General features: G+C 41.0%; 1 protein-coding gene across 2 annotated transcripts in view; it reads right to left on the reverse strand.

The window, feature by feature from the left end:
- The window catches only part of fmn2b (formin 2b), a 103,054-nt gene that overhangs the window by 36,718 nt on the left and 45,274 nt on the right, over window positions 1-21,062 (reverse strand). For both annotated transcript variants that reach the window (XM_072667407.1, XM_072667406.1), the window contains 6 exons: window positions 11,654-11,715; window positions 4,786-4,877; window positions 3,772-3,901; window positions 3,265-3,411; window positions 2,942-3,001; window positions 1,209-1,329 (listed from right to left, as the gene is read on the reverse strand). In XM_072667407.1, coding sequence (XP_072523508.1) covers window positions 1,209-1,329; window positions 2,942-3,001; window positions 3,265-3,411; window positions 3,772-3,901; window positions 4,786-4,877; window positions 11,654-11,715 — 612 coding nt within the window. The remainder of the gene's footprint in view (window positions 1-1,208; window positions 1,330-2,941; window positions 3,002-3,264; window positions 3,412-3,771; window positions 3,902-4,785; window positions 4,878-11,653; window positions 11,716-21,062) is intronic.

Consider the following 21,062-nt stretch of genomic DNA (forward strand, 5'->3'; position numbering starts at 1 on the left):
CACACACGGACACGGCTTTAGACTCGTCTGAAAGATCAGTGCAGAACAGAAGAGATCAGGAATGGGACTGTTACTGGTTGTAATGTCATACAGCAGTGAAACCCAGACACTTGTGTTTACAAGGCTTGTTATGGTGTCATGGTTTTTGCAGTGAGTCATGGTGTATTATCTGATGACTGACAGGGATACTGATCAAGATGCACTTTGTCTACAGAGTTTAAGCATTATGTTCCCCTTAGAGCAGTATTCGGTATTATTTTACTAGGTTCTTAAGTACTTTACGTCAATGTTTCTGCTACAGCTGTAGAATTCTGCAGGGAGAGAGGACAGAGAAGAGAGCAGGATAGATTAAACTAGCTAATGTTAAGTTTGAGAGGTTTTACAGTTAAAAACAACCTAGGCAATGTAAGGTAAATTCACGCAGAGAAAGGCAGCCAGTCTTTTGGTAAAAACAAACAAACACTTAGAGATCACCTCAGGTGAAGTCTCTATCCTAGCCCTGTACACCTGTAACCTTCAGATCGAAAACAGTGGGTGAAAGATGCCATATATATATATATATATATACATATCTGATGTATCCAAATAAATAGTTTACAAAGTAAGTTTTGCAGTTTCACCGTTTCAGCTCATGTCATATTTTCTAAGCTTAGTACCTATTCATACAAATGTGATAAAAAACAATTTTAATCTAAAAGACTAAAATAAATTTCTGATATTCTCTCCTGCCACCAAGTTCTTGTGCATTTACATATTGCTGCAAAACCTTGTACTGATGCGGTTTCCCACTTTTTGCTGTTTTTAAATCTGCCACTTGTTCTTTATATCGTGCCAAAATGCCACAATGAACAGCCAATAGAAATGCTTCAAAATGACCTGGAATAAAATCATTTTTACATTGACTTCCACAGTAACTTTATTTTCTCTTCTGTAAAGCTATACATAAAGTGTGACATTTTCTTCAGTTTCTACAGTCTTCATGTGTTTTAAGCAGCAACCGAGCTAAATGCTCACTGCTACAAACAAGAGATGACAATAACAGGAGAGGAAGAAAGGAGGGAGAGAGAAAGTGGGGAGGGGAAAGACTGGAACAACAGCAGAAAAAACAAGAAAGCGAGAGTGAGTGAGCAGGCTAGACAGAAAGAGGGGTTATCACCCATAAATGTCAGAGTGTGACCCATCCATCGGTCATCAGGAGGCTGCTTTACCTCTCAGATCCTTCCGCAGCTTCAGCAGATCTTTAGTGAAATCCTCAAACTTCATCTGAGACGCCTGGAACAGATCTTGCGGCTCCGGCAGAGGATACACGCATGTCTCCCGGCCTGCGTCCTAAAACAACATGAAAACAGTGTTTTGTTTGGGTGTGTAAGTCCTCACCAAAATAAGTCACTCTAAAGAATCTTAAAGGGACAACTTTACGCAAAACTAAACTCTCCTTGTTTTTTCAAAATGTAAAAAATATGATGTGCTATTTAACCACTGTTTAATTGGTTAAGTTCCTGTATGGAAACTGGCTTACAAGGTCATTTCATTATGAAAGACCCAGTAACAAAAACAACTTGTTTATTTCTAAGGGATGAAGAGGTTTTCTGTTTGTTTTTGGTTCATAAACCCATAAAATATTATAAGCAGAGCTAAGGGTGACAAATCACTAGGGAAAATTCACGATACAGGTCTTTAAAGGGGACATGACGGCCTATTTCAGAAGGTAATCTTAAAGCAACATTATTTAGCATTTGAATTTAGCAGCATTTAGCAGCTTCAAAATCATGCTGTTGCTTCACTGACTGTAATAGGTAGAACAATGTCTGTCAATGTCACTAGGTCAAAACACTGTTTTGGTGGAGCTGCACATGGCCTCTCACCAGGACTACGTAACACTGCATAACCTGTGTCATTTGTGCAAAATCCTGTAATATTACTCTACCACCTCAGCTCCAAATGCTGATTTCACTTCAGATACCGCTTCTGGATCTCTTAGCTTGTCCTGAAATCCATGTGTACAGTTGTCCAAAAGAGGGAGTATCTAGTGCAATTTGTATTTATGGCAGTAAAAAGGTAAGTTACACTCCACCAACTGTAGTGGGAGATCTGGAGCCAAAAAAAAAAAAAAAAAGTACCAATGCTTGCATAATCCTGCTTTAAAGGAACAGCTAATTTCACAGCAGAGTAAATGTTATAAAAAGAAAAACTCTAAACTCTGAAAGCATGAAACCAAGTTCCATATTGGATAACATTCAACGTTTCCATATAGGTACTGGCATCAGAAAAAAAGTGGCATAATCTCCTCTATTGCTCCTAAAAAAAAAAATACGGTTATGGAGTCCCAACCATGATATATAGCACAGCTTCCATATATAATCTATATGAAATGTGAATAGTTGTGAAAAAGCTTAAGCACACACAAACACACTGGCGGTGCTGCGATAATATTAACAGTCTTGTGGGAGAGAAGTCAATGCTGCATAGAAACGAACAAGACCACAACTGACCACCAGCTCAAAACATCTCTCTCTCACACATACACACACTCACACCCCATTCCTTCATATTACACAGACCATTCATCATCAACAGCACACACAAACACACACACGCAGACTAAGGAGGATTAAAGGAAACCCCCAACACCCCCTGTCTGTTTTCTCTGGAGCTCGGAAACTCATTCTGATCCTGGCTATTAAATGCAAATGAGCAAAACCATTTCCAAACCCATTCCTAAAATAATGCCACATGAAGCAGCAGCCAGAAAGCATGTGTGCCGGACAGACAGACACTGCCTGTTAAGAAAGATGGGTTGAAGCGGTTGGTGCAAACAATACGGGCCACAAACGTACACAATAGTTTAGATTAAATAAATAAATACATACAATATAAATATATATCAACAAATAAATAAATAAATAAAAGCATTCTTGATTCCAAAGCAACGTCCAAGTACCTCATCAAAGTGCCGCAGGTAGTATGCAACGACGTAGGACAGAAGACTTCTGGTGTTGTCCTGAACACAAAAGAGAGACTTTAAACTGATGAAGTGATGGGCTCTTACAGCAACATTTTTAAACTAAAGGAATATTTTTTCTATATTATCAGTCATACCAAACCCATGTAACTTACTTTTAACATTCATTTAAAACAGCAGCACACTTTACACTGTGTGAATATTTAATGGTAGAGAGAGAGAGAGAGAGAGAGAGAGAGAGAGAGAGAGACAGAGAGACAGAATCTGTCTGTAGATATTGAAAAAGCCTGGGAAATACTTACACTGCTCTTGACATCTTTAAGTTTGGGCAGGATGTCCAGCGCAAAGCCGTCTGCCTGTCCCCTGGTTCGGTTCCCTCCGTTCATGAAGTTCCCGAAAGCCAGAACCAGACCTAGAACTCGAGTCACTCCAGATCCACTCTGCAAAACCTACACACACACACACACACACACACACACACACACACACACACACACACACACACACACACACACACACACACACACACACACACACACACGATTACTTCATTCTTCTCCATCTGCTTTAGTGCAAATGTGAAAAGCACCTTTAATGACTTACTATCTCAAGTTCTATCACCTGCTGCTGTAAACCTGCAAACTCCTGCAGGATTACATTTATAATACACCACTTACTGTTAAACCTCCACCATCTATACATCCGCCCATTTATCTAATCAATGATAAACATTAGGAACCAAGTGTAATCCTCCCCCCAACCAGACGTTCATGAAGCACACACACAGCCAGTGTATAGTAAGAGCTCACCTTACAGACCCTCTGCAGGATCTCCAGTTTGCGGTGGACGGAAGAACTACATTCTGAAAACGTGGACTGAAACAGAATACAAAACACTCTTCCTGAGAAATTGGGGATTTGAGACAGCTGAAAGAGGAACCTGGAGAGAAGAGAGGAAAAGAGGAAAAATGTATACACACAAAGATTAGTAAGCAGGTAGTGCTGGGAGGTAGAACTAAAATCATATACCGCAGTATTTCAAAACATTGTCAGTATTCCGAAATTACAACTTGTCTGATGTTTTAAATTTCCGTTCTTTATTTATTGAGCACATGAGCAAGGTAATTACCCCAACATTTAAGAGAGTCACAGGTTAGAGGTGCTGTGGGAGTTCAGTGGTTGAGGATGAGATATATATATATATATATATATATATATATATATATATATATATATATATATATATATATATATATATATATATATATATATATATATATATATATATAAAGCCTATTGTGTGAAGGGAGAGTAAGCGTCCCTCTGCGCTCAGGTATAATTGGGGTTTCGGTCAGCCAGACTTCTCTGGTGTGCAGATTGTCATCCTGCTATCCAAGCTAATGCTAACCAGCTTCTCTCTCTTGATTCTGAGCAGTTTAACAGTTGTCAGACTGATGGTTTAACATTGAAAATCGATCTGCACTACTTGGGCAACTTGCACTACTCTCCACCCCGGTAATACCGCATATCGTGATACCGCGTCGTCATATTTGGAGACATATCTGGAGGTATAAAGAAAGTGAATACAGCCCAACCCTATTAGTAGGTCACATAATGAGAAAGACCTCAACAGCGTAAAGGATTTTTTAATCCTGTGGTGTTCTGAAACTCCACAAGCCAAGTCACAAGTGAACATTAGCCAGTTTACACACATTTATATTGTGTCCAACATTTACTTAACCGGAGAACGAGAGAGAGAGACAGGGAGAGAGAGCATAACAGAATAAGAGTAAAAATCTCTCTCTAGAAAAAGAAGAGTCTCACTGTTCAGGTTTGTCCAGCGGTTTGGCTCCATCCTTCTCCTTGGCTGATTTGATGTGCTTGTTAATCTTCTCCAACTCGTCTGACTGCGCTCTCTGAAACACAGCAAGTACTTAAGGACATCAGCATCAGCGCATTCACTTCATACACTGAAAGAAATTTCTGCAATTATGCAAGTTTTGGGCTGATTCGGGCCATCATTATTAGATTCTTTATCAATACTGAAAGTGATGAGAACAGCATTCAGAATTAAAAGGGATATATTTGGTGTACAGAACTGCAGTAGAACATCAAGCATCTATCAGTGTGTCAGGCTGTAATCATCTATTTTTGATGCACGCTCCGGTCTAAAACAGTGGTGGGAAACTGAGGGCCTGAGTCCAGAACAGTTTACTGATTTCCCGGCTCTAACACACATCTACCAAATCTGGCAATTAACGAGTGAGTGGAATCAGGTGTGCTTGAGCAGGGAAAACCACACCACTCTGCAGGAATCCAGGCCTCCAGGACCAGAGCTCCCCATGTTTGGTCTAAATAAAATGACAAGCATCAAAAATAAACCTCAAACGTCAGACAAATTAGCAAATAAATGTTAATGACTAAAAGGGAAATGAAGAGTAGAATCCCTTCTTCCTTTCGTTAATATACTTGAGCAGAAGAAAACATCAAAACACACAGATCCTCACACCAGAAAGTGCAATTATCCGCCTTTACCGGTTCAGAAACTGATGTCAAAGGTCACACAAAACTCCAGCAGTTTGCTAATAACAGGCCAGGCATACATGCCATGAAATCCTGCAATTAACAAATAGTAAAAGTTCTCAGTATGTGGGCCGCTATTGTTTAAATCAACGTTCTGAAGAGGAGAATGCTGTGTTTTGTTGACTTCGTAAGTCTGGAAGGAAAACAAGGCCGTCCGCAGTCCCTGCAGGAAACACCACAACCCCATAAACCCAACAGAAAGCCGCACGGTCTAAAGCATTTCCTCTTCTGCGCGTCCTACAGCACGATACAGTAATGTGGTCCGAGCACCAAATTATGGAAAATGTGGCATTAAAAAACAATGCCAAATAACCACAGCCAACCAAGACAGAGATGAAAGAAATGCAGACAGACATGCAGACATTACTGCGGTCCGCACTATGCAAATTACAGTTTTCTAAAACAAACTGCGAAGGGACCCCAAGATCTCGGTTTCCATTTATCAAAGTGTACTGCAAATAATATATAAGAAGAAAGTAAGAGTATACAACTAAAATGCAAAGACTAAAAACCATCACTGCACCCCAAATACACTGCATACTAAATGGCTCTGAGTAGTGTGTTGCAGTGCCCTCAAATTGTTTACTAGCTGCTAAATATTTTAAAATACCTTTTTATTATTACTGTTTTACTTAAAATAAATAAATAAATTTACTTGAAAAGTAAAAATACTATTATTGTTTTTCTTACCAATTTTAAATGTGATGCCATGGATGTAGGAAGTACACAAGTCTAAATGTTTGCGGACACCCGGTCTAATGAATGCATTCAACGGCAGGCCTTAGATGTTACTGTGTGTGTGTGTTCCAGACGTGTGTGTGTGTGTGTGCGCGCGTGTGTGCGTATCTGATGTTTGAGGACACCCGGTCTAATTAATGCATTCAGCTACTTTAGGTTGCACCCATTGCTGACACACAGCTTGTATAGAGGGTAGGATTCTTTGGAGCAGATAAACTTGAACCTAGAGCTGGGCAATATGACGATATTTTATCGTATTGTGATAAATTTTGTTATTGTGATGGACAATATGCCCTTCTAAGCATATCAAGGATATTGTTGGTGCTTAATAAACACTGATCAGCTGCTCTCTCTTTAAATACTCTCGATTTCAGACGAAACAATAACGCAGGTGTCCAAATACTTTCGTCTATATAGTGTTGACTTTACTGAAAACGCTGTGTGGGGGGTCATTTTAGCATATATTATATACAGTATATGTCCAGAGGTTAGTGGACTCTACTCTTCTTAGAGGACTTTACACAAGACGTTTGAACATTGCTGTGAGAACCTGATGGCATTCAATGTTTTTCTGGATAACAAGGAACCACTCCAACTCATCCCAATGGTATTGGAGAACTGTACTTTCGGCGGTTTCATTGCTCCACAGCCCAACGCTTGGCATTTGGCATGGTGACCTCAAGCTCATGTACACTGGAGCACTTGGAGAGAGCCATTCTGCTGTTGACCGTTGAAACTCTTTAAATACTCTTGATTTCAGACAAAACAAACACAGGTGTCCAAATACTTTCGTCTATATAGTGTGGGCATTACTGAAAACGCTGTGTGTGGGGTCATTTTAGCATATATTATATACAGTATATGTCCAGAGGTTAGTGGACTCAGTAACAGCCTCTACTCTTCTCAGAGATTTTAAGCACACCTTAAAATGAATCTAAATGATACTTTTGGACAGTGTCCAATCACATGGCCTGCGTCTCTGTGGGCGGAGCATCTGTAGTGAAGACTAATGCAAAGCTTGACTAAACAACTGCAGCTGAGCAGAAGGAGTGTCAGCGTCCATTAGTGACAAAACCAAACGCCTGTGGCAGGGACAAAAGGATGAAGGCCCCAGTTCCAAACCTTCTTTATCCTTTAGACGGTCTAATAAATCATGTTAAGTGGTGGACGATCCAACGCACACACAGACACAAGAGCTTCTCCAGACTCCCCGAGAGAAAGTAAACACCTCCGTAAACAACCCACTCCAACATCAAACACACTGAGCCAGCAGCTTAAGAGAAAGCGCGACACAGCAGAGCGTAAGCACGAGAGATATGGCGATAGAGAGAGAGAGAGAGAGAGAGAGAGAGAGAGAGAGAGAGAGAGAGAGAGAGAGAGAAAGGCGAGAGAGAAACACTGAGAGACATGGAGAGTGATGCGAGAGAAAGACGCGACAGTGCACAAGCGGGATACAGAGAGCACGAAAAAGAACAGAAAGTGAGAGAATGAGGTGCAAAAAAGAGAAAAGGGAGAGTGAGAGAAAAAGAAGAGTGATCTAGTGAGTGAAAACATGCAAGGGAGCGCGAGAGCGCGAGCGTGTGTAAATGCTTTGTTTTACAATGTCGGCTCACGTTTCCAACGGCAGGCCTTAGATGTTACTGGGTGTGTGTGTGCGCACACATGTTCCAGACGTTTTGTGTGTGTGTGTGTGTGTGTGTGTGTGTGTGTGTGTGTGTATCTGAGACTGGGTGTGTGTGTGTATGCGTTTGTGAGGCAGACGTGTGAATGTAAACTGTGGAAAAACAGTCGGCTGCATTAGGCTCTATCACAGCATCAATCACAGCCGGGCTTCAAGGCTCAAACGCCACATAACTTCCACACACTTCAAACGGCCGCATCAAACACGCTGATTAGCATTCAGATCACTCCGCCATCTGTCCACAAGGGCACGTTCTGCTCTCCCTACAACAACTCGCACTGCAACTACTGCTAATGGGAAGCAGCCTCTCGCGCTCGCTCTTGCACATTAAAGGAACAGTTCGGTGAAAATCCTCATTTACACTTTTTTTTGCTCTTTCCTGCAAAAGTAGGCGATCAGCCAGGACAGCATGTTCAGCGTCTGAGATTTGCTTCTGCGGGTCTGTACTGAAGCTATGACGCTAGCGTACCTAACAAGTAATGGAAGTTCACTGAATCACTGCATAATGAACCACATGCCCAAGTCGTTAGACACTCACCTGAAACTGTGTTAAGATGTTGAACACACATTTAAAGAGCATATCCAGCTTCAATATCTGCTGGTCTTCCCACCATCCCAGCACAATAGAAAAGGAATGTGTGAGGTGGGGCTTAATAGGGAGCAGAAACGACTAGAACAGGGTCAATCACAGGCTTTTCTGCTTCATAACTTACTGCAGCTACCAACAGCAGGGTCAATAATCAAAAGGTTGCTGCCCACGAGTACGTAACAGTAAAACCTCACTACGGATGGGAAGACGTCTCTCCCTCTCCCCACATCACTCCAGTGTGACGGTGGCTGGCGCGGAAGTTCGCTAGCATCAGAGCTGGGTACCTGGTGTTTTCTTCCGAGCACTGTGGTCGTCTAGTACGTTGGCGTCTAGCATCCCTCCCCTCCCTATGAAAGGAGTCCAGCTAATTATCAAGCATAAGGCACATTGGATGCACACCGTACACTTCAGCAACAAAACTCTATTAATCGTAGTTAATCATATTTGAAAATGGGTCATCTGACCACTCCAATATGATGGATATTTTTGTCCATGTTGATACACTAGCCAACTATTTGTGGACACCCTTTTAATGAATGTGTTCAGCTCCTTAAAAGTTGCACACGTCTGACACAGATGTGTAAATACACTCACAGCTTGTCGTGTCCCCATTAAAAAAAAATAAATTGGTACTTCCAAATAAAATAGGGCTCATGGAGCCAATAGGTTTATGCTTATAAGCTAACACCAGACATGGGCTAGAGGGGTATAAGGGCCCCTCCCAGCAACGAGCTATGGACTAGTGGAACCGTGTTCTCTGGATGATGGTGCTCAGATGGTACTCCAGTACTTCTGGAAGCTAACAGGTGTCTGTTAGCTGGTGTGATGGAAATGGAGACCTGGCGATTTCCTTAGTGCGTTTCAGCTGCCCGGCCATGCTGCATTAGCTACAGTTTGAAGAGAGGTGGCGGCTGTTAAGACCTTACCCTACTACAGTCAGGAGTTTTGCTAGTGCTAGGGGGAGGCACAAATGAGTGGGTTAATTGACGGTACCAAATTGGGAGATAAAGGGAAAAATACCATAAACTAATAAATGTATAATAAATTAATAATAGTCACATCATTACTTTATTTAGTCAGGGAACAGGGAAGTTATGAAAAGGTACAAATCTGTACCTTTTCCCTGGGAAGTGAATGTAATGTCCTTTTAAAGCTCATTTAAGGTACACACTTTTGAGGGTCTCTTGTGATCCAGTATGTCTGAAAACACTGCTGCAAGCCGTAAAGCATAAAAAATAACTAAGATCAAATGTCAGGCTTGAGAGCAGATACCTGATCCCTTCAACAGATATATAACTACACTAAGATCAACTCCAATTCATGCTAAATGCACCCCTCATCAACTCAACACAGTTTGAGCATGTCAACAATGTAAGCATGCAGTTTACATGATGCTAATTGGTGGGGTATGTGTTTACATTACTAGTTGTCTACATTAGCCTCACAGCTCCCATGCAAAACTAAAGAACTGTACCAAACTATTCCTTTACAGCCTTCAGAGTTTAAAATGGAAACCTCACAGCAGATATCAAAAGACAATATACAGATTCAACCGCACAGGCCGAGCATTTGGAGATCGGTGGGCCGATAAATACACAGCGCATACGCCTAGAGACGGGCCAACCCTGGACCATATGCTCATAAAGGGTTGAAAAAACACATTACAAAAAGATCATTAGGCGCATTAAAGCTAATTAGCCTTTTCCAGTGTCCTGCGCTCTGTATGTTTTTCTTTTTTCTGCGGAGTGAACAGGTCTGGTTTCTATAATTACTGAAGGAGCCGGCCAGACACAAACATCTCAACCATTCCCCAAAACACTCACATTATTCTTAAAGAATCCACACAGAGCGAGAGCAAGAGCGAGCAAAAAAGAGAAAGCAAAAAAAAAAAAAAAAAAAAAAAAAAAAAAAAAAGCACAAGAGTGAAAGAGAACAAGAATAAGAGTGAGAAAGACAGAAACAGGAAAAAGAGCACGAGAGAGCACACACACAAGAGAGAAAATGCAAGAGAATGAGAGAGAGAGACAGTAAGAGTGCAGGAGTGAGACTGTGGTACAGAAGGCGAGAGTGGCACAGAGTGCAAGCAAGTTTGTAAGAGTTGCACCGAGAGCAGGCGAGAATGCGAGAGCGGCACAGAGAGCATCAAAATTAGAGCTGTAGGTCCAGTGTAACATCTTTTCATGGGGCCCAAAATCTCTGGCAGCACCCCTGGGCTTAAATACTCCCCACAGAATCAATCAGTTGTTAATGTGTCAGACATTGTACATAGAGAACCCACAATATATATAAAAATTAGTCTATATATATAAAAATTAGCCTAAAATTAGTCTAAAAAAAAAAAAAAAAAAATATATATATATATATATATATATATATATATATATATATATATATATATATATATATATATTTTTAGACTAATTTTAGGCTAATAATCAACAACAACTTTCAGCCACATAAGGACCACATTTTGAAAAGCCCCTTTTCTTATCCGACCTGAAGCACTAATACACTGCTTAGAACTTCAGTGCGAGTGGGTGGGGCTAAACGGCTCCAGGCCGAATATGTGATTTAAGGAAATGTGTGTTGGTTTGTGTGACCTCATAAAAAAAGTTAGCTTAGTTTTCTTACGTGGGCTGTATGGAGAGGGGAGTGAACGGTATTTTTTGAAACTTTAACAATGTTTGCACATCTTATTAAAACTGAGGAAAATTCGACCCACTAAAATAGTGGTGGGAGTATAAACTTTACAAGGCAAATTCCAAGAAACAGGGCGCATTCCTGCGTTATTGTGGTTTTCGAGTGTTTTGATATTGATGCATTCCTCATTTGAAGTTCCGCAGACATTTCCTCAGAGTCAAGAAACTCCACAAGTATGTCCCAAACACACAGATTTTTCAAAAGCCCCTTTTTAGCAACAGGGCCATTTTTAAATGAGCAGTCTAGGCTCAAGATTAAGCAACCTCTCTGAGTAGTGGAGCAATTACAGATGCTGTAGAGTAGTTCTTAATGCGGTCATCAGTGAACCATGGAGGAAATGGTTCCATTCAAAGACTAATACTAAATATTATTTGAGAAGGTTAAGATTAAGCGTTGCTTACGTTCTCATACAGAGCCTGCAATGTCTCCAGGTCCACCACGGTGTTGTCCAGGTTCAGAATTGCTGAAGGGCAAGAAAACAGACACAGATTAAAAATGCAAAAGTTCAAAAAAAGCTGCGTTTTAGATTTACGGAGGTTAACAAACACAAAAGAACAGACAAAAGGCACTTCAGCACCAGCAGAACTTCAATAATTTGTAAAAACAGGTTATGATTAAGGCATTATGAGTTATACCAAGTAGCCAATCAGGTACTCTTTAGCAATTAATAAAGTGACTCTACACTATAACTCTATAACTGGTCTAAATTGGTCTAATGATCCATTTAGTGCTTCCTTTAGTCAATACCAATCAACCCATCACAAAAAGGCACTACTGCTTGAAAGGTTTTAGGCACCTGCATACATTAAAATGTTATTACAATGTATTCATCTCCACAGTATGCACAGCTCATCTGCTCAGCACTGAACTAACACTAATACTGTAATAGACATGGTCACTGTATTTATTTAACCTTGAGAAGCATAGTCCGGTGTGTCCAGCTCATTCCCCACTCCCCTACCCCAACAAGTTCAAATGTACTTTTACTGCACTTATATTTACACACATCTATTCTATTGATATTTGGCGTTTTTCTAAGATAAGTTGGTTTTAATAATGCATATTGTATAACTGCTAATTAAAAATAAATAAATAAATAATCTGTCTGCATTATACAAGAGAAGAAAAGTCACATTGTAAGTGCTTTTAGACCTGTCCATTTTCCAATGTTGATAAGTACAGAGTATCTGAACAGTAATTTCAGTATTCCAAAACTGGCATCCTGAGCACAGAACCCATCCACATTTCTAAAGTTAACTAATGGAGCAAAATCACAACAAACCAGGTTAAAAAAAAGACAAACATGCAGTTCTAACAGGAGACTGGATCGTCAGGATTGGTGCAGACTATTTCTCACAATCTGCAGCAATTTTTATTGTATATGTAAATGCAGAGCATTTCTGAAGATTCTGAAACTTGATTTCTTTAAGGGGCAGTGGTGGCTCAGCGATAACAGCACTGAATTACTGATGACTGGGTATGTGTTCGATACCTGGGCTTTCCAAGCTACAAATGGTGAATATGGGTATGTGTCTAATGTATTTTAAACATACCTAGTCAGTTCCTAGTGCCTTTAAAAGGAATATTTCAGTCTCAAGCTTGTCACTTTGCAGGTTCTTGGTTGGACATTAGGACAATTGGACATTAGGTGTACTTTCATCCACCAACAACCCACAAAGTGTCAAACTCGAGACTAAACCTATTTAGCTTTACACAAAATACAAAAAAAACAAAAACATGTTCTGCTTCAAACTGATGTAATGAAAAGCAGCAGAACAGAAGCAGTAGAAAGATGAAAAGTTAGAAAACAAAACTACTATCATTCAATTTTTATCATCTTCATTGTTATTATTATTATTAAACTGATGGACACCTAAGCCAAGGCTAATTGTCGGTTACAAGAGGTACAATTAAAGACCTGGATTCTAACAAGACAGACACAGACACAGACACACAAAATGAGTGAGGAAACCGGAATGAGAGAAGCTCTGGCTCGAAAAAATCCCACTCCAGACAGCAGCAGGCAGTGAGCAGCATCTGAGCGGACCATTTCTACAGCTGAACGAACACATGAACATACACACTGGTTTGGGGTCAAAGCTCTGAGTGCTCAAAGCTGAGCTTAGGGCAGATTTGGACATATTTCTTTCCTCTTCCCACAGAGTTCAGCCACCCACCACAACAAGGGTCCCTCACCTCTCCGCTAATCAGCTTAATCACTCCTGATGAATCGGAGGGTAATCAACTAAATTTGACTGCAACATCACCCCTGCAGACCGGGGTGTCAAGAGGGTCTACAACTTAGAGCAGATCTTAAAAGGTGTGTGTATGCCCAACATGCTGTTCATCAGCAACTGGAGTTTAAAGTCTTAATGAAGTCTACTTACTAAATGTGATTTTGCTTCCTGTCTTGCCCTGGAGTTCCAAGGCTAATGTAGATAAATAAACAGACTTTTTCAGCCCCCCAACTGGCACAAACAGAATGCCTACATCACACTTGTCGAAGGTTGCTGCAAAGTTTATTACAACAAATACAATAAAACCTTTTAATCAATTAAAATGGATATTTATTTGACTCTGAATTACTTTAACATACAAAATGATTGGCTGAAGTACCTTAGAATTTAGGAAATTCCAGCTAAGTGAGACATTGTCAGACAATTTAACCTAATGTTTTTTCAAGGACTTGTACTTAGCATGTACACCTTAAAATAGCAGCCTCAGAATCCTATTGAGTTCTCCCCCGACTGTAATAAGGAGAATGGAGCCTCTGCCATTCCCACTCCAGGCCAGACCACTGGGACCTTGGTTACACAGTGTTCTTGTGAGAGGTCTCATACAGCTCCACCAGAGTCATATTAGTGTAAAGTCCTGAAATATTACTCTTCCACGTCAGTCCACATGCTTCTTTTACTTTCAGCTTGTCCAGAAATGCATGTGTAAAGTGTTTTCTTTAGGGCTGGCTCAAACTATGGAGGTATAGAGGTTTATACCCCACCAATTAGCACAGTGCTTACTGGATACCCAATTCATCACACACCCCTCCAATTCCAACCACTTTGTCTTGACTTTAATCACTGAAATGAAACGTCTTTCATGGCTAATATCTGGAGAAATGGGGAAGGAATGAGGGAGAAAGAGTGCGAGTGATGGAGAGAAACATGAGAGGAAAGGAACTCTTGAAAAAGAGAGAAAGAAAAAAAATGCAAGCATGCATGTGTCTGAGAGAGAGAGAGAGAGAGAGAGAGAGAGAGAGAGAGAATGAGTGCGCGAGTGCGAGTATGTGTGTCAGGTTCCAGAGAGCGAGTGCTGAAGCTGCCGCCGCCTGCGTGTCTCTGCGTTCAGGATCTGGCGCCCAAAACTGTAATCCTTTAAAAGTAAATGTTTGAACACAAACAGGGCTGGAGCTGTGGATTGTTTAATCTGAGATATAGTGTTACATTCAAGCACTCTCTTTTACACACACACACACACACACACACACACACACACACACACACACACACACACACACACACACACACACACACACAAAAAATAGCTGAGAAAAGCACACTAACTCCAAACATTCACACTGGAGACATTGTTTAAGCCCTAAGTGTTTGAGATGATTGCTAACAAAGTCTAGAAAAACAGAGTAAATAAATACTTCTTTGGTGCCACTTTCACGCTTAATTGAATCAAAGCTTGAAATTCGGATTTTTCTAAAAAAGGAGGGGAAAAAAAAGAAAAAGAAAAATGCAGAATGGAATACTGCAGCTTATTGCGCTCCGTATGTGTTTATTTTCCCTGCTCATGATAAAAGTAGAGTGTGTGTCAAGCGTTTCAAGGATAAAAACGACCTTAGTGAATCAGTTTGCGAGACTAATGGTCTAAAACTTGACTCAGACCCACACGAAAACGGCATCTTTCCCCCATCTTGTCAGGCCAGATTTAAACAGTGGAGGTGATGGGCTCAGGCATCAATTAGGATGTTGGATTTAATGTAATCCCTAGAGTTCAGCTGCAGAGGGAAAAGATCACTCTCCAAACAAATCACTGAAATTACTGCTCTGCTCTCGCCGGCCCCAGCTCCAGCACCAGTTCCTAAACTTCAGGTTCAACAACGGCGCTTTGCCTCAATGTAAAGTCCTAGAGAAAACATTTAGCTGGTAAAGGAGAAGTAGCAAAGACAGCCCCTGTAGCTTATTACACAGTTAAAAAAAACAAAAGATGATGTTCTAACATAATCAGACATCACAGACTCTAAAAGCTTTCTGTAGCAGCTAAAAGTCCTTCAGTTCTCCTTCAGATCCGCCCCCCCCACCACTCTTCTTTGGAGAAGACCTCTATTTCTGAAATATTCTTGGTCTTTCCACTAATCAAGGTCTGAGAATGTGAAAACATGCCTAGAGCAGCTGAATTAAAGTGACTGAAGCTTCCCTTCATATCTGCCGTCTTTGATTTCCCCTAATTTGGTGGTCATGTAGACTCAAAACCAAGTAAAGTAAATTGCAAAAAGACTCAATTTATATGCAGCCGCTTATAAATCAGTGTTTAGAAGACACTGAACTTTTGACTTAAATACAACTGACTGGAGAAAGCGCAGAATTTGGACGTGGCTCCTAGTTCCGTTTGTGCTGGAAGTTAGAGATGGATCGCTGCAGTTGGTTTTTCCTGTTTCTCCAGATGCTAGTAGGAGAGAGCAGATTCCTCTGACAGTAATGTAGTTCTCCAGTGGCTGAGGGAGTAGCCACTCTGTCTCTATGAATTTCAGACTTAATCAGTTACATCTGAAAGGAGAGCTCGTGCAATAAAATAAATTAATAATAAATTACATCTATTCATTGAAGGTAGCACAAACAGCATCTGAACATACATTTGTTCCCCTTTATCATCAGTGTATAATAAAATGTTGCTTTATATGGGGGGATACAACGTCCAAGAAATAGTCACCTGCTCATCCCACGTTTCTTCTAAAATCAAGGGTATTAACATGGATTAACATGGTTTGCTTGCATTGCTGCAATAATAGCTCGACTCTTGTGGGAAGGATTTACACTAGACATACAGAACCTTGCTGTGGGGATCTGATTGCATTCAGCCACGTAAGTGAGGTTAGGTACCGATGTTTATGATAATTATGTCTGGAAATCCAACATCTCCTAAACGTACTGGGTGGAGCTCCATCAAACCAAAGAACACCGTTCTACAGCCCAATACGCCTACAGCCTAAGGGGTTTCTAACCCTCTAGCTGATGTTTGGCATGGGGCATGGTGTCCATCAGGCTCATGTGCGACTGCTCCAGACCAACCCATTCTATTGACACTGCGTTTCTACAGACAAGCTGTCTGTGGGTTTACAACTGAACACCAGTTTTAGCACTAGGTGCACTTACAGTAGTTGAATGGACTCATTGAAGTAGTTAAGAGCTAAACACAAACATAGCCAAGTTAGCCTCGCAGCTTCAGTGCAAAACTCAAGAAGCAAACTTCAGACACCAAACATGTCTTGACTAATCAAGCACATTTGGAGTAAGGGAGAAAGTGTTTACATTAGATTTCCCCTTCAAACCATCACTTTAGCTCATTATGATTAAGTTGTATAAAGGTATGGCAGCGCACAGCATTGGCCAGACTTCATTCGGGGAGTCGGTGAGGTCATATCCTCCGTTTCAAACAGCGTAAGCTCTCTACGGTGAGGACAAAAGTGTGGCCAACCAAACACAACATTCTACAGGGGAATTTGCATCACACACATGGCGACCGGGGGCAGGGGGGTCCGCAGTGTGAAAATCTGGCAACCACAATAATTGGAAGACATCAAAAGAGAGCGAGAGAAGCGGGGAATTCCTCTGAAATGTCAGACTGGATGTCTAACAAAGGACATGATTACGCAGAGCTGAGCCCATATGAAACAAAGCAGAGCATGTGGATGAGTTAGGAGATGTATAAACACATTGATTGGATGAAAATTAAGTACAAATTCTCCTGGCAGCAAAATTAAATATACAACATTTCTAGCAAAGATTCTCCTGTGTATACGAAGGGTGGGTGGGGGGGGGGGGGAGAGAGAGAGAGAGAGAGAGAGAGAAGGAGAAAGAAAAAGAAGACCTGAACGTGTGCAGATAAAAGGACAAAAAAAGAAAGGGAGAATGCGAGACAGGATTAAGAGGGGATACAGTGGCATGCAAAAGTTTTGACACCTCCGGTCATAATTGTACTGTGGATTTAGGGAAGGAAACAAACTGACCTACAAAAGGTATAACATCATTTTCAATAATTTAATAATTATAACGTTTTAAGGGGAGGGGGGAGGGAAAGAAGCACCATGCAGACGTTTGGGACCACCAAAAGATTTAAGATTAAGGTCTCAAACCTTAATTAGCTTTAAAAACTAAAACAAAATTAGCTTTAAGAAAAAAAAAAAATAAAAAATAAGTGTGCAATTTTATGAAAAGAACACCTCACCAACTGTTAGGCAGGGGTGGACAGATCATGCTTTAGGCTTGTGTTGCAGCCAGAGACGCAAGGAAGGAACAAAAATGTAATATATAAACATTAAATTGAAAATATATAACTAAATAAATTAATAAACTAATAAAATAAAGGACTTTAAAAGAACAGTGCAGCAAAACAGCCCAAGAAAGAATGGGTGAAAATCCCCAAATTTTGATGGATACAGGCAATGGAGGCGTAACAACGCCGAACCCAGTTTTCCCCACGTACCTGACGAGGGAGGGAGAAATTAGAAAGACCGAGAGGAGCAAGAGGAGTGAAAGGTAGATTAACCGTCGCAACCCTTCTATAGGTTTTACAGTTGAAAACTACATTCACAAAGTAACTAAGCCTGTCGCACACTGGACACGCCGCGCCACAGCATTTTGACAGAAGTGCATTTCATTAAAATCACATCACAGAAAGCCACAGTAGATCACCATGTGACTTGAAATTTACACACAGACAGGCAGACAGTCTTTTGGTAAACAAACAAATACTACGGCCAGGTTACCTCATCTAATGTTTCAGTGCTAGCCCTGTACAGCTCGTATCCTTCAGCTCAAAAACAGCCAGTTGATCGTATTTATTAATCCTCGTTTGTGATATTTTCTAACATTAGTACCTTTTCACGTTTGTCTGCCAGGGGTGGGCTTGTGGATTTGTTACTGCTACGGGGAAAGGAGGGGGAGAAAATAAATAAATAAATAAAATCTAGAGAAAACAGAAAGGAAAAGGAAATTTGTTATTTATTTATTTATTTTTTGTTATTTTAGCACTGTGAAAGATATAAATAAAGTAATCTTTAACGAATAACGAATCTTTTAAAGAATATTATTCTAACATTTTGGTCGTTATTCACAGTTACATTTTGACCAGGGGTGCCCAAATTTTGGCATGCTACTGAATACTATCTGAAGGTGGGGGTGAGGGGGTAATTCACACTGAGTAAGGTAACTTGGTGAGATGAGTTCAGTGTGTTTTGATGTGTTCACAGCAGCGTATCCAGGAAACAGCACTGATGCCTGATGATTTGACCATGATTCCTGAACTGCAAGCCAATCGGAGCAACAGACACTAAAACACTTCAAAAAGCTCTAATAAAGAAACATGGGGTCAATTTGAAATTGGACATACACATAAAAAGTATCACTCATTAAGGACGGACGCCATGGGACACCTACATTTCTCTGTTTTAATAAGTTTGAATGAGGCTGACATGGTATGTAAACGCTGCTAAGTTCCCTCTCCAGCACCCCCGTCTACTCAAGTGAAAGTTATATTTCAGCTGTGGGATGCTGGGCAAGGCTGGGAAGTTAGAGTTGCACTGCTTTTTGTAAACAAACCCAAACAAAAATTAGAAAACTTCAGAAACGATAATTCAAGCCAAGAAATGTAGGATATGGGCCTCTGAAGTGATCAAGAAAAGTGATAACGTACCAATAAGCAATGTTTGCCATTCTTGGTTGTGGTTTACTTGAGTTATAAGCAAGAATTATAACCATTAACCTTTAAATGATGTCTGTAAAACCGTCTAACCATCAAAATCTGTTCGTAAAGGTGTGTAATGAAGGTAGCTGAGAGCGAGTACAGTTAAACTACAGCCCGCGCTCACGCGTCTGGTTCCCTTATCCAGCCGTCTACAGCCTCAGGGTGAGGTTGATTGTTTCCATGGCAGCAGATGTGAGTGCTCTGATCATTTGGGTTCTATTCATGTTTATTTGGCGAACCTCAAACGGCTCTAAATATTTGCGTGAGGCAGAGGAGCATATTGCTCTCAGATTTTACCTCTATGACTCAGAGAGCAGAAGGCAGCTACTCATGCAGCTCCCAATAACACTACCGGCTGCAGAGGCCACGTTTCCGAAACGTACGCGGCTAAAACAAAGGCTGGGGGGGGGCACATATTTGTGCCGACAGACAAGTAAAATATGAGGCCGTATTTACAGCTAATACTATCAATTAGAACATGGAGGGATTTAGGCAAGGGGCCTGTAATCAATTCCATTGATCACTGTATCGTTACGTCCTTTAGCATTAGGGCAAATTCACTGTTGCCAGCCTGCCTCCGTTGCTTCCTAGTTTCAAAAACAGAATCCAGCAGCAGTTTGAACTGGAGCACGGTTCTACTGCTGCTAGGGCCGAGCGTGGTAGCACTGCATACAGTATTACCAGGGGCGAGGAGTAGCGGGAGTAGCACAAATGGGCCTTTTGTTTATGCCACTTCCTACAAGTCACAACAACTGGTAAATGTTCAACTGTGCTGAGAATCAGGAGAAATAAGCTGTATTAGCCTTGTTAGCAAGATAATGCTGCTCGCCACAGAACACGTTGAAGTCTGGCAGACTGACCGAAATGCCACTTAATCAAGTTGATGTGATAATTACTCAAATCTGAAAGATCAAGTCCAGTGATGCGGTATTTAAGGACAGGAAGCCGAATTTAGCTCATTAGGCTAAACGTTGCTTAGCTAGCTCGGCTACATGCCCACTGCTGCTAAGTGTGTTTATAATAAATAAATCCATTAAACAATTGTGTCCAATTGTGTCAGTCTTGCGACTGGTTTTGGAGTGGCGGATGGTCAAAATGCATAAAAAAAAAAAAAAAAAAAAGGCTAAACACCCCAGCACAGACCCCGTTCCAGCTAACTAAGGCTCAAACTACACATGTTTAGAGGATAAAGCCTCATATCTGAGAGCACTTAGTCGAGTGAATGGTCCATTGGAACCACTAAGGGATTAAGCATGCTTCATTTTTAGTTACATGCTTACATACATGTCTATGCTGGATGTGTTTTCTACTGGCTACGACTGTTTTGAGGCAAACCCTACAGACTAGTTCGTTCAGGACTGCTTGCTCTTTTCTTTGGATTGGCTCAGTTTGTCAAACTCACAGTTAAGACTCCCCACCACCACCACCTATGAGTGAGCTCCTACAGCACCCCCACCCTGTGGCTCCCTTAAATGTACACTGGGGAATGATCTTGCATCATAATATTTGAAATATAGTTCTCATTGGGACATACCATCCTTAATGTATTAATTATACCCTCCTACCCTACTTGCAACTCTACAGTCTAACCTAAATACATTTGACTTATTGGGATATTGGAGTCCGGTAAAGCCCAACCTTGTACCACAACAGGGTAGGTAGGTAGGTAGGTAGAGAGAGAGAGAGAGAGAGAGAGAGAGAGAGAGAGAGAGAGAGAGAGAGAGAGAGAGAGAGAGAGAGAGAGAGAGAGAGAGAGAGAGAGAGAGAGAGAGAGAGAGAGAGAGAGAGAGAGAGAGAGAGAGAGAGATGCTCTCTGCTCATTTCGATACCAGCTCGGTGAAC

Source organism: Salminus brasiliensis, chromosome 22, assembly GCF_030463535.1.
Source record: "Salminus brasiliensis chromosome 22, fSalBra1.hap2, whole genome shotgun sequence".
Lineage (NCBI taxonomy): Eukaryota > Metazoa > Chordata > Actinopteri > Characiformes > Bryconidae > Salminus > Salminus brasiliensis.